This window comes from Danio aesculapii, chromosome 6, assembly GCF_903798145.1.
Source record: "Danio aesculapii chromosome 6, fDanAes4.1, whole genome shotgun sequence".
Taxonomy (NCBI): domain Eukaryota; kingdom Metazoa; phylum Chordata; class Actinopteri; order Cypriniformes; family Danionidae; genus Danio; species Danio aesculapii.
In genome coordinates, this window is record NC_079440.1 from 5,900,853 (window position 1) to 5,915,523 (window position 14,671).

The 14,671-nt window shown below is 33.5% G+C and overlaps 1 protein-coding gene across 1 annotated transcript in view; it reads left to right on the forward strand.

Annotated features, from left to right (window-relative positions):
- Positions 1-14,671, forward strand: part of sema5bb (sema domain, seven thrombospondin repeats (type 1 and type 1-like), transmembrane domain (TM) and short cytoplasmic domain, (semaphorin) 5Bb) — a 157,787-nt gene that overhangs the window by 78,345 nt on the left and 64,771 nt on the right. Inside the window, exons 4-6 of the mRNA XM_056459394.1 lie at positions 966-1,065; positions 1,151-1,196; positions 12,632-12,694. Of these exons, the coding sequence (XP_056315369.1) occupies positions 966-1,065; positions 1,151-1,196; positions 12,632-12,694 (209 nt within the window). The remainder of the gene's footprint in view (positions 1-965; positions 1,066-1,150; positions 1,197-12,631; positions 12,695-14,671) is intronic.

The window sequence follows — 14,671 nt, forward strand, 5'->3', positions numbered from 1 at the left end:
GATGGATGGATGGATGGATGGATAAATGGATGGATGGATGGATGGATGGATGGATGGATGGATAGATGGATGGATGGATGATGTCCCCAGAGTGTCTATGAGAAGTTTCAGCTCAAAATACCACACAAATAATGTTTTATAACTGACCCTGAACCTGACCCTTTTAGGTTTTGACCCAAATTGTGCCGTTTTGGTGACTGTCAAAGTCAAATGAGGTTGTGCTCTTTTCAAAAGAGGGCGGAGTCTATGGAGACTATGGTGTTCAGTAATGCCAACTATTTTCATATTTAAGTAGTCTACTTACAGAATGGGGATTTTTATTTCTCTTTATTTAAGTACATATTTAAATGAAATACAGATATGCTAAACTAAATTTTAAGGATCATTACATTTATTCAATTGTTTTCCTTTGGATAAGTCCCTTATTTATCAGGGGTCGCCACAGTGGAATGAACTGCCAACTATTCCAGCATATGTTTTACAAAGTGTATTCCCTTCCAGCTGCAACCCAGTACTGGGAAACACCCATACACTCTCATATTCACACACACACTCATACATTACGGCCAATTCACCAGCAGCGCATGTGTTTGGACTGTAGGGGAAACCGGAGCACCTGGAGGAAACCCACGCCAACACGAGGAGAACATGCAAACTCCACACAGAAATGCCAACTGACCCAGCCGGTGCTTAAACCAGTGACCTTCTTGCTACGGGGTGACAGTGCTAACCACTGAGCCATCGTGCCGCCTGTGGTTTACTACATTTGTATTATTTTGTCATTGAATGTGTGCAAAAACGAATCACACAGAATTGTGACGAGCGTCTCACATTGCTGATAGAGTCAGCTTCTCAGTGTGTGGGATTAGATTTGCTCTTGTCCTCCAACATCTGTCTAAACAGCAGCTCAAACGTTCTCCTTCACATGTCAACAATCTCACACCTTTGTCTGTTTTCTGCTGCAGCTTTGAGTCCGTGGCTCTTCTCGTTCTCTGTGCCTGGAGTGAACGACTACTCACCGCTCACACTCGACCTCAGCAGGAGCCAGCTAATAGTGGGAGCCAGGTAACACACTTACATATGCAAACACACACACACACACAGCTAAAACGATCAAGCCTAACACACATCTCTCTTTCTCTTTCTGTAGGAATCATCTCTTCCGGCTGAGTTTGAGTAACATCTCTCTTCTGCAGGTAGGATCTCTCTCTCATTTCTTCTTCGTCTTCTTCTTCTTCTTCCTCTTCTTCCCATCAGTCCATCCAGTCATGTTGACGTGTCTAGAAATGCAGAAGCAGCAGCAGCGTCCATTTAATTCACCCCATGCCAGACACACAGACTCAGACTTTTATTATGATTGCCCACATGTTCAAAGAGCTGACTCACAGAAGCTGTACACAACAAATCGAACACACACACACGAGCACACACACACACACACACACACACACACGCACACACACACACACACACACGAACGCACGCACACACACACTCTCACACACACACACACACACAACTTCGGAAGCATCTGTTATTGTTTAGATGTTTAAGAAGCATTGACTTTGAATGCTGCTGCTTCGTGTTCAGTGCTTTAATTGACCGCAATGCTTCTCTGAGTTGTAAATTGTGAAATTTTTGTCATAATTTTTCCTTTTTTGGCCAGAAGAATCACACGGGGGGGAAATGTACGTTTTGGACCAGGTTTATAATAATATCTACACAGAAAATATTATTCCCTCTGTTTAATTTTATCAGTTTTATCAGCATAAACGTGACCTGAATTATAATTAATTATTATTATTATTATTATTATTATTATTTATATATATATATTTTTAATTTAATTTATTTTTTATTTTATTTTATTTTATTTTTATTTAATTTAATTTAATTTAATTTAATTTTATTTTATTTAATTTTATTTTATTTAATTTTATTTTATTTTATTTTATTTTATTTTATTTTATTTTATTTTATTTTATTTTATTTTATTTTAATTCATTCATTCATTCATTTATTTACTTATTTACTTATTTAATTAATTTTAATATTAAAAATATTCCTTCATTCCCTGGATTGCTATGTTTTGAGCACAAGGATCAGACTTCATGAAATAAAAATAAAACCAAACATCAACATATATAATATTATTAATTTTATTGTTTAAGGAAGATTGTCTGTTTGCAATCAATAAACAAAATAAAATAAATAATATTTTATGTTGAAATATTATATTTTTTATATTTCATGTTATACATTTTTTAATGTGCTATTTTTTTATTTATTAATTTAATTTAATTTAATTTAATTTTTTATTTATTTTATTATTTTTTTGTGTTATTTTATTATTTTATTTTATATTTTGATTTTATTTCATTATTTAATTTATTATATTATATTATATTATATTACATTTTATAATATTTATTTATTTTTTTATTTTTTTATTTGTTTATTTTTATTTTTATTTTTTATTGGCGAGTCTACAGAGAGTCCTAAACAATATATACAAGCGTGTGTGTGTGTGTGTGTGTGTGTGTGTGTGTGTGTGTGTTTTGAAGGTAACTGGGCAAACAACAGAAACAAGTATACACACACTTGTGCATCTCATTTTATTTTATTTTTTATTTTATTTTATTGTTCATTCAGAATAGTTCATCAAAATTAAAATGTCTTAATATTTGCTATTATATTTTGTGTTTAAAAGCATAGGGAGCATAGAGAAACGTTTAGACTGTTTTGGTTCAGGATGCCTTCACTAGCACCATAAGTGGAGTAAATAAGTGTTGAATATGGTGCGTTCAGCATGCAGCCGCCTGTGCTCTTGCAGAGGAGGGTTAAATCGGTGATGTTCATCTTGATGGATATTTGGAGACCCCCTCTGCACTTACTGTGTGCTGCGAGCGCTCAGGTTGTGTTGTGTTTGCGTGACAGGCCTGTTGAAAGCTTTGAGCTCTTGTGTGATGTTTAAGAGTGACTTTGCTTTGCGTGTGTGTAAAACTCCAAACATCCAGCAAGGAGTAACGGCCTGGAGACGCTTTTCACAAGAATCTGACAGAATACTGTAATTTAGGGTGACCCCGTGACCCTGTGTCCACAAGAGTGACCCACAGTCACCCCCAAAACACATACACACACACACACACACACACACACACACATACTCGCGCACACACACACATTAGGCCAAGATGACATCATATCATGTTGATCCATTTACCAGATTGTTCATCATAAACAACGGGTATTCATTTAATAATTAATTCATTAATTAGTTAACAAAATTATGGGGACTTAATGGAAGGACTTAAAAAAAGGGCCAAATGTGTTGGTTGTGGGCACACTTATTCTATGAAGCAGCTGATTTATAATACTTATTAATTTAATTTCATATTTTCAAATATATAGATCTTTTATTTTATAAGCCTGGGGAATGGGGAATTATTGCATTTTATTTTATTTTATTTTATTTTATTACTTAAAACCTGGGACACTGTAATGTCATTTTATTTTATTTTATTTTATTTTATTTTATTTTATTTTATTTTATTTTATTTTATTTTATTTTATTTTATTTTATTTTATTTTATTTTTAATTTTAATTTAAATTTTAATTTTAATTTTAATTTTAATTTTAATTTAATTTAATTTTTAAATTTAATTTAATTTTTAAATTTATTTAATTTCATTCATTTATTCATTCGGCTCAGTCACTTTATTCATCACGGGTCACCACAGCGGAATGAACCGCCAAATTATCCAGGATATAATTTAATTTAATTTAATTTAATTTAATTTAATTTAATTTAATTTAATTTAATTTAATTTAATTTATCTTTATTTAATTTAATTTAATTTAATTTTATTTTATTTTATTTTATTAATTTTTTTGTGTTATTCTATTATTTAATTTATTATATTATATTTTATTTTATTTATTTATTTATTTATTTATTTTATTTTTTTTTATTGTCTACAGAGAGTCCTAAACAATATATACAAGCGTGTGTGTGTGTGTGTTTTGAAGGTAACTGGGCAAACCACAGAAACAAGTATACACACACACTTGTGCATCTATTATTTTATTTTATTTTATTTTTTTATTTTTTATTTTATTGCTTATTCAGAATAGTTCATCAAAATTAAAATGTCTTAATATTTGCTAATATATAATTATTTTTAATTTAATTTAATTTAATTTTATTTTATTTTATTTTATTTTATTTTATTTTATTTTATTTTATTTTATTTTATTTTATTTTATTTTATTTTATTTTATTACTTTTCGTATTCTAAGATTCAACGCCTGGGGCATGGACAATTATTTTATTGTTAATTTAATTAAATTAAATTTTTTAATTAAATTTTTTATTTTATTTTAATTGCTTTTTGTATTCTGAGATTGAATGCATGTGGCTTGGCTTATTATTTAATTTAATTTAATTTTATTATTATTATGTTTTTTATATTTTTGTATTTTAAGATTGAACGCCTGGGACATGGGTAATTGTTTTATTTTATTTTATTTTACTTAAATTTGCTGGTGTATTTTATCCATTTCTAAATGACACCTAGTGACATTTAGAAACACTGGAAATATAAACAAATCAGTAAACTTCCATTAGGCTCAGATTGCATTAGTCAAACACACAGAACACCAGAACACGGAACACGGCTTCTCCAGATGCTGACATTCAACAAACTTACGCACACTCCATATCTGGATCTGCTAGATCTCCTGTCAGTGATTTATTATATCAGTCTTGAAATTGTTCTGCTGTAATGATGGTTCTGAGAGGACCAGGCCTCAGACGGAGATGCAGAGGGCAGATAAGAGTGTTTTAGCTGAGGTCAAATGATCATATGCCTGCTAGAGAAGAAGACGAGAAGAGATGAGAAGATCTGGAGTGTGTTAGAGAAAAGCAAAACCCTGACATAGGTCTGACCCCTTTAGTTCTATTCAGACTCAATCCTGCTCTTCTGATGAACAACTGCTGGACTGATGAAAGTTTTCTAAAGCTCTGCGATCACTCCTTTATCCAAAACTTGTTTTGTTTTGTTTTGTTTTGTTTTGTTTTGTTTTGTTTTGTTTTGTTTTGTTTTGTTTTGTTTTGTTTTGTTTTGTTTTGTTTTGTTTCAGTTTGTTTTGTTTTGTTTCAGTTTGTTTTGTTTCAGTTTGTTTTGTTTTGTTTTGTTTTGTTTTGTTTTGTTTTGTTTTGTTTTGTTTTGTTTTGTTTTGTTTTGTTTTGTTTTGTTTTGTTTTGTTTTGTTTTGTTTTGTTTCGTTTCGTTTTGTTTTGTTTTGTTTTGTTTCAGTTTGTTTTGTTTTGTTGCGTTTTGTTGCGTTTTGTTGCGTTTTGTTTCAGTTAGTTTCGTTTTGTCTTGTTTTGTTGGGTTTTGTTTCAGTTAGTTTCGTTTTGTCTTGTATTGTTGCGTTTAGTTTCAGTTAGTTTCATTTTGTTTTGATTAGTTTCGTTTTTTTTCATTTCGTTTTGTTTCGATTCATTTAGTTTCGATTAGTTTAATTTAGTTTAGTTTCGATTAGTTTAGCTTTGTTTCGATTAGTTTTGTTTGTTTAGTTTCATAATAATTTTGTTTTTTGTGTTTAGTTTAATTTAGTTTCGATTAGTTTCATTTAGTTTAGTTTAGTTTTTTCGATTAGTTTTTAGTTTTGTTTGTTTTTGCATTTTTTATACGTAATTTTTTAGTTTAGTTTAGTTTCGATTAGTTTCAATTCAGTTAGTTTCAAGTTTTTTTTGTTTAGTTTTTTTATTATTAGTCTTGTTCCAAGTTTCATTTAGTTTAGTTTCATAAAATTTCATTTGGTGTTTTTTTTTGTTTTGTTTTGTTTTGTTTTGTTTTGTTTCAATTAGTTTAGTTTTGATTAGTTTCAATTAGTTTAGTTTTGATTAGTTCCAATTAGTTTAGTTTTGATTAGTTCCAATTAGTTTAGTTTTGATTAGTTTCAATTAGTTTAGTTTTGATTAGTTTCAATTAGTTTAGTTTTGATTAGTTCCAATTAGTTTAGTTTTGATTAGTTTCAATTAGTTTAGTTTTGATTAGTTTAAATTAGTTTAGTTTTGATTAGTTTAAATTAGTTTAGTTTTGATTAGTTTAAATTAGTTTAGTTTTGATTAGTTTAAATTAGTTTAGTTTTGATTAGTTTAAATTAGTTTAGTTTTGATTAGTTTTGCCAGTGTTAATTAATGATGAAAGCAGTTGTGTTGCTTCACTTTTTTCAGGATTCTTTAAAACAGATTGGTCAAAGTTTACAATTAGGGTTTCATTAGTAAATGTTAACTAATGTATTTAGTAACATGAGCTAATAATGATTAATACTAGGACAGAATTCATTAGTCATAGTTCAACATTTACTATTTGCTTTATTAAAATTAAAATTCATTCTTAATATTGGTCAGTAAACATGAATCAACATTGAACAACTGTATTTCCATTAACTACCATTAATAAAGATGAACAAATACTGTCGTAAATGTATTGTTCGTTGATTGTTTGTGTTTGTAAATACATTAACAATACAATCTTATTGTAAAGTGTTACTGAAATATTTGAAACAGAAATCTTTTGCAGCATTATCAGTTCCTGTATTGTCACTTTTGATCAGTTTAACGAATCCTTGCTGAATAAAAGTATTGAATTCATGCAGTAACAACATAAACATCTGGCTGACCCCAAACGTTTGTGTGGCCAGGTTAATCCCAGTGTGTGATAGTGAGAGTTTAATGATGTTCTGTAGATCTGGCCGTGGTTATCTGTGTCATAAAAGCTTCCCCCGGCACAGACGGTAATCTGTGAAGAGCTGTTTTATCTCTTCTCACACTATTGACACTCTGCTGGGATCCTCACCAGACCTTCAGAGACAATATCATGCTTTATTTTTTTATGTAGTGTGTGTGTGTGTGTGTGTGTGTGTGTGTGTGTGTGTGTGTGTGTGTGTGTGTGTGAGTTAGTGTAGTGTGTGTGTTTGTGTAGTTTGTGTATGTGTATGCGGTGTGTTTGTGTGAGTGTGTGTGTGCTGTGTCGTGTGTTTGTAGTTTGTGTATGTGTGTGAGTGGGTACTGTGTGTATGCGTTTTTATGTGTTTTATGCGTTGTATGTGTAGTTTGTGTGTGTGTGTGTGTGTGTGTGTGTGGGGGTGTAAGTGTGTGAAGTTTGTGTGTATTTATGTGGTAGTGTGTCTGAATGTGTGTGTAGTGTGTTTATATTTGTCTGTGTGTTTGTGTGTGTGTGTGTGCGCGTGTGTGTGTGTGTAGAGTGTTTATGTTTGTGCGTGTGTGTGTGTGTGTGTAAGTGTGTGTTTATTTGTGGGGGACTGTGTGTTTGTTTGTGTGGTGTTTGTGTAATTTGTGTGTGTAGTTTGTGTAAATGTGTGTATGTGTGTATTTGTGTGGGGGGGTGTGGCGGGGTGTGTTTATGTGTGAGTGGGGGGCTGTGTGTTTGTGTGCGGTGTATGTGTGTGTATGTAGTTTGTGTGTGTTTATGTGTATAGAGTGTGTTTGTGTGTGTGGGGGGGGGGCAGTGTGTAATGTGTGTGTGTGTGTGTGTGTGTGTGTGTAGTTTGTGTATGTGTGTGTATGTAGTTTGTGTGTTTATGTGTATAGAGTGTGTTTGTGTGTGTGTGTGGGGGGGGGCTGTGTGTAATGTGTATGTGTAATTTATGAATGTGTGTGTATTGTGTGTATGTGTGTTAGTGTGTGTGAGTTTGTGTAATGTTTGTGTATAAATGTGTGTGTGTTTGTGTAGTCCGTGTATGTGTGTATGCGGTGTGTGTGTGTTTGTGTGTGTTGTGTTTTTGTTGTTTGTGCATGTGTGTGTGTGTCTGTGTAGTTTGTGTGGGTATTTATCTGTGTGTAGAGTGTGTGAGTTTGTGAAGTGCGTGTGTATGTGTGTGTTTATGTAGAGCGTGTGTGTAGTTTATGTGTGTACTGTATGTGTGTTTTTGAGTGTGTATTTATGTGTTTGTGTGTTTAGGGGTGTGTGAATGTGCATGTGTGTGAGTGTGTGTTTGCATGTAGTGTGTGTGTTTGAGTGTGTGTATGTGTATTATATGTGTGTTTATTTGTGTGTGTGTGAGAAAGAACAAGAGAGAGAGAGAGAGAGAGAGAGAGAGAGAGTGTGTGTGTGTGTGTGTGTGTGTGTGCGTGTGTGTGTGTGTGTGTGTGTGTGTGTGTGTGTGTGAAACTGCTCTACATCATTATTTTTGAGTCAATGACAGCACAGATAAACATGACAAAGCATCTTGTGAAAGGAGAGGGAGGGACGAGGGAAAAAAGAGAGGAAGAACGTGTAAAAACGAGTGCAACAACACACTCAAGGGTTTTGCTTTCAGATAAGAGAACGAATGCGATTAGGAAACACCATCCACTGTTTCCTAATTAAATGTCACACATTTGCTCTGCCACATCACAGAGTCACACAGAGAAACTTTCAGTCTTCAATCTATTTGTCTTCTATTGTTGTGTTTCGGATTTTATTCAGAAACCGAACAAATGGAGAAGCTTCCCATTGAATACCTTTCATAGTTTTAAAGGGGTAGTTCACCCAACAATTTACTTTTTACTAAGTGTTTCCAAACCTGTATGAGTTTCTTGTTTCAGCTTAACAGTTTAGTTTAGTTTCATTTAGTTTTGTTTCGATTAGTTTAGTTTTGTTTTGTTTCGATTCATTTTGTTTTTAGTTTAATAATTTTTTTAAGTTTTTTGTTTTGTTTTGTTTTGTTCAGTTAGTTACATTTTGTTTTGATTGGTTTTGTTTTGTTTCGATTAGTTTAATTTTCTTCCAATTTGTTTCATTTTGTTTCGATCAGTTTTGTTTTGTTTCGATTAGTTTAATTTTCTTCCAATTAGTTTCATTTTGTTTCGATTAGTTTCGTTTTGTTTCAATTAGTTTCATTTTGTTATGACTAGTTTCATGTTGTTTCGATTAGTTTATTTTGTTTCGATTGGTTTCATTTTGTTTCGATTAGTTTCGTTTTGTTTCGATTAGTTTCATTTTCTTCCAATTAGTTTAATTTTGTTTCGATTAGTTTAATTTTGTTTCGATTGGTTTCATGTTGTTTCAATTAGATTGTCATGTTGTTTTGATTAGTTTAATTTTGTTTCGATTAGCTTTGTTTTGTTTCGAATAGCTTTGTTTCGTTTCGATTAGTTTAATTTTGTTTCAATTAGTTTCGTTTTGTTTCGATTTGTTTTGTTTCAATTCGTTTCATTTTGTTTCGATTTTTTTTGTTTTGTTTAGATTTGTTTCATTTTGTTTCGCTTAGTTTAATTTTGTTTTTATTAGTTTAATTTTGTTTCGATTAGTTTAGTTTTGTTTCGGTTGGTTTCATTTTGTTTCGATTAGTTTCATTTTGTTCCAATTGGTTTCGTTTTGATTAGTTTTGTTTTGATTCGATTAATTGCATTTTGTTTCGATTAGTTTCGTTTTGTTTCGATTGGTTTCATTTTGTTTCGATTGGTTTCATTTTGTTTCGATTTGTTTAATTTTGTTTCAATTAGTTTTGTTTTGATTCGATTAGTTTTGTTTTGTTTTGATTGGTTTTGTTTTGTTTGGATTAGTTTTGTTTTGTTTCGATTAGTTTAATTTATTTATTTTTTTTTAAATTTTGTTTCGATTAGTTTTGTTTTGTTTCGATTAGTTTCATTTTGTTCCAGTTGGTTTCGTTTTGTTTTGATTTATTTTGTTTTGATTCGATTATTTGCATTTTGTTTCGATTGGTTTCATTTTGTTTCGATTGGTTTCGTTTTGTTTTGATTAGTTTTGTTTTGATTCGATTAGTTTTGTTTTGTTTCGATTAGTTTTGTTTTGTTAAATGTCATACATTTGCTCTGCCACATCACAGAGTCACACACAGAAAAACTTTCCATCTTCAATCTCTTTGTCTTCTATTGTTGTGTTTCGGATTTTATTCAGAAACCGAAAAAATTGAGAAGCTTCCCATTGAATATCTTTCATAGTTTTAAAGGGGTAGTTCACCCAACAATTTACTTTTACTGTTTACTCTCCCTCAAGTGTTTACAAACCTGTTTGAGTTTCTTGTTTCCGCTGAACACAAGATAAGTTCTTTTCATATAGGAAAAACAAGTAACATGGAAGTGGTAACAGGTTGGGTGGCACAATGGCTCAGTGGTTAGCACTGTCACCTCACAGCAAGAAGGACGCTGGTTCGAGTCCCAGCTGGGCCGAAGGAAAATGAATGAACGGTTACAGCTTTCTTCTTTTATGTTCAACAGAAAAAGGAAACTCAATCAGGTTTGTAACAATTGAATGATAAGTATATTATCTTTTTAGGAGGTTTTGCAATTCAGCCTCTTTAAAAGTAAACCAAACTCATAGTAACTATCAAGAAAGTTGTGGAACTTGTAATATCAATATATTTCTAGTACATCCATGCAAACCCGTGCTGGGTTTTCTTTGAGTCAGATGGTGTTTGACAAGCTGCTGTGCTGTTTTAAGCACACTCTTCATGCTAATGTAGCTCTCTAACATTGTTAATGTGCTGAGAGCTCTTCTGTCTGGCCTTTAAAAGTTCCTCATGCAATCCGTCTGAACCAGCAAAGTGGCGTCTCCCCTGAGAGATTTACAGTATATGCACAGGAACAATGTTGATGAGTTGTTTCTGTAAGATCTCTGTTAATGTTCTTGGTGTGCGGAAACCTTCAGATGCATCCATCCAGCATGTTTGATCAGTCAAAGCAGGGATTTACAAACATTTTTTTGTCAGCCCAACTTGTTTGATGTAAAATATTTATTGAAGTACACCTGTGACTCTTCCATAATTTAACAGCACATCTGCATGTTCACGCTAGAGTTATTTTCAAGTCAGCATAATGTGGAGGTTGTGTTAATCTTCTCTTCTCTATTGTCACATTTAACTGTAATGTAGTGAAACAGCGATGAGGAAAAATGTAAGACAGGACTTAATTTGATTCACAAGGGATTTGTTGGATGGTTGTTGGTACTATTTACAGTATAGACCTCATTTTTTGACAGGTTGATTCAGAATATTAATATTAATCATTGAATATTTGATTACGTAAAGGGCAAGTAAAGTAAAAAAATATATAAACTGATACCATATACAGGTCAGCCACCAGTGACGATATACAGCCACATTGCATTGCTACGAGTGTGATATTGCGTTTATACAACAATTTAACAGCATAATCGTGTGTATAAAAAAGAAAATCAAACACGGAGGGTCTCAAAACCTTTTTGTAAAAGGTACTACTTTCTTCCACCATTTATTCACATCTGCAGCTGATGTCCAAACAGTAGAAACCGTTACTAATTCACCAACATCATTTTAGAGCAAGTGTTAGAGTGATTCTCTAGCGTAATGTCTAAAGTGATGACAAAACAGGTGATATTGCTCACATTTTAAGATTATAAGGCTGAACAGCATGAAATGCCATCTCAGTCTACAGAGATATCTCCCAGTATTTCTCTGTTGCAATCGGTTTATCACAATATTACTATGGTATAAATACAGCACTACAGCATTTAAAAGAGAGAGATCGACTTAGAAAGTAATTTACCTGTTTAATTATGACTTGATCAGCTGTAGTTTGAAATTACACTGGTATGCTTTGATTATGCGGTCTCTGTCGCCATCTTATGGATGAACATCGTCAACCGTCTTTGCTCAAAAACAGGCTAATGGCCGCCGATGCGCTTTCTCTCAGAAGTTATAAATATTTTAAAATATAGGCACTAACCTTATAAACAAACTGCATAGTTGCAATCTAAACAACTACATTCTTGACTAAAATCCCCAAAAGTACATTATGTTGCCCTAAAGCAGCAATATTTGTCAAACTGTAGAGTGTCCTCTGCTTGTTGCTGTATGTGGGCGGAGTAATACACAAGGGGGAAGGGGGAAGAGATTGATCGAGTGCTGTTACTGGCAGAATATTGCACTGCTATCAGCCAATCAGATTCAAAAAACAGACAGAACCGTTGTATATATATAAACAGCTTTAATAGAGTCTCAATAATACTTACATAATGCTGGTTCCCTTTTAAATTGCATGTCTGTATTGCAGGTAAAGAAATTATGTTGTTTTTTTAATTAATTTATTAGGTAGTCGTTTAGATTTTTGTTTGGTTTTTATTTGAAAATCAATCTACATTCATTTATTCATTTTCTTTTCAGCTTAGTCCCTTTATTAATCTGAGGTCGCCACAGCGGAATGAACCGCCGACTTATCCAGCATATGTTTTACGCAGTGGATGCCCTTCCATCTGCAACACATCACTGGGAAACACCCATACACTCTCATTCACACTCATACACTACGGACAATTTAGCTTACCCAATTCACCTGTAGCGCATGTCTTTGGATTTGTGGCGGGAACCGGAGCACCCGGAGGAAACCCACGCGAACACTTGGAGAAATGCCAACTGACCCAGCCGAGGCTCGAACCAGCAACCTTCTTGTCAAAATCAATCAATCTACATTTGTCATTTAAGGATTAAGTCTGAAACCCCAGCCAGTCAACCAAAAGTTAAAGGTTGCTTATGGATTTTAGCTCAGCATTAAACTGTGTTCATGTTTGTCTCATTCATCATAATGTCTTATTTTGATGTTAATTGTGTTCATTGTCAGGCAACAGAATGGGGTGTAGACGAAACCACCAGGAGATCCTGCCAGAGCAAAGGAAAGACCGAGGTGAGCACTGGGATTCAGAGTGTTTGCTTTATCATTTGGTTTATATCGAGTTCTGATTTCTTTTATCTTTGCCATGATGACAGTAAATAATATTTTACTATTATTTTGCAAGATATTAGTATTCAGCTTAAAGTGACATTGAATGATTAATTGAAATTATATTAAAATTCAAATGATTCTAATATTAAAATATTCTAACTATTCATTACCTTTGAGTTTGCCATAAATTTTAATAAATAACAAAATCATTAAATGAATACATGCGTAAATAAATAGAGAAATGAATGGAGTCAGCCAGTCCTCCTGTATTAGAGGATTAAGCAATCATTTTTATGCTTAAAATGCAGCATTAAATATTGTTTTACCATTTTTACTGTTATACAAAAATGTATTTTTAAAAACAAAAAGATAATATTGTGGAGCTACAGTGAAGAAGTAAAACAACTGTGTACTAAAGAAAAAATCTAATCAAATAAAAAATGTAAACATTTGGATGCATCGTTTTTTGTTAATGTGACGGAAACTGTATTGTAGGGGTTATTTACAGTTTTTACCCAAAGAATGACCAGTCTGTCAGTTGAAGAAGAGCCGGAGTCAGAGATTCAAATAAATATATATAGTTTACTGAAGATAGTTTGCAGTTTCATCAGTAGAAGCCAGCTTCAACACTCGCAATGAGTTCCTAGGCTGCTCTGCTCACAATCACAAGTCAATAACAATTATACTCTCACACAACGTCATTAACTGCGTTATACATATATCTGTTCTAACCTGACCGGCCCTCAAGAGCCCAAACTGCCACCCAGGGACAGTAGCTGGCCCCTGGGGCAGCCTGCTGGGGTCACAGATAGACTAGGAGGTTACCCCTTTTTGCAGATTTAATTTGAGTCTTTTGTGTCTCTAGAATGTGTCTGAAATGTTTCAGCTCAATGTGCTGATGAAGTAAAGCTGAAGTAAATCGCTGTAACGTTACTTCATTACACACGTGCTGTAATGAGGAGGCTGATACAGAGGGATCCATTTGCAGTGTATTTATTAAACACAAGTGAAACAGAAACCACCAATAAGTGATATTCGAGACACTCACATGAATGACAGGCATAAGTAGAAAGGCAGGCGGCAAGCATTCGTTGGTCGGTATAACAGGCATAGATCGGGGCTGGCGGCGAGGAGAACAAGGTCTAGAGCAGTCTGGGTCGGCAACGAGAGATCAAACAGAGTACAAGGAAATAACGCTCAGAAATGTTGACGGGGCAAACAAGACTTCGCAATGAAGTGAGCGTGCAAGCTGCTTATAAGGGTGTGTGTGTGATCAAAGTCAGGTGCAGCGCAATCAGTGACAGATACGGGGCTTCTGGGGGATGTAGTGTTAATAGTCCGGGGAGAGCGACCTCTGCTGGCCAGTGAGGGGATTTATTGGGACCGAGTTGGTGACACGTGCACTGTTTTAAGACATTTTAAACTTGCAAAACTCACTCTTCTTGATCACATTTGATGATAATTGATGATCCTAGCAAACTGGACAGATCTTTTATTTACGGTTCCTTTGCGCTCTTCTTCTCTTGTTGGCATGATTATACATGTGACTACCGGGACATGTTAATACTCAGCTGTCAATCAATTCGGTGGGCGGGCGGACCGCACTCCTACGTCAAGTTGCAGTCGATCTGAAAACCGCTCCAATTGGTCCACCGTTTTTATGTTGCTAAATTTAAAAAAAAGGACTGGGTGTGTTTATATCACCCCAATATGACGGTCTAAACACTATACCTACACATGTCTGTCCAAACAATTTTTTACCATAGGTGCCCTTTAAGCTTATAAACATCAGACATCCACTAGACTGTTTAGAGCTGACTCCAGACCTGTGAAAAGGATCCACAATCAAATAGAACACACACACTTAAAGTACAATCTGTTTCTTATCCAAGGCTGAGTGTACTCTCAGCCGTCTTTATGAATTCAGGCAGTTATATC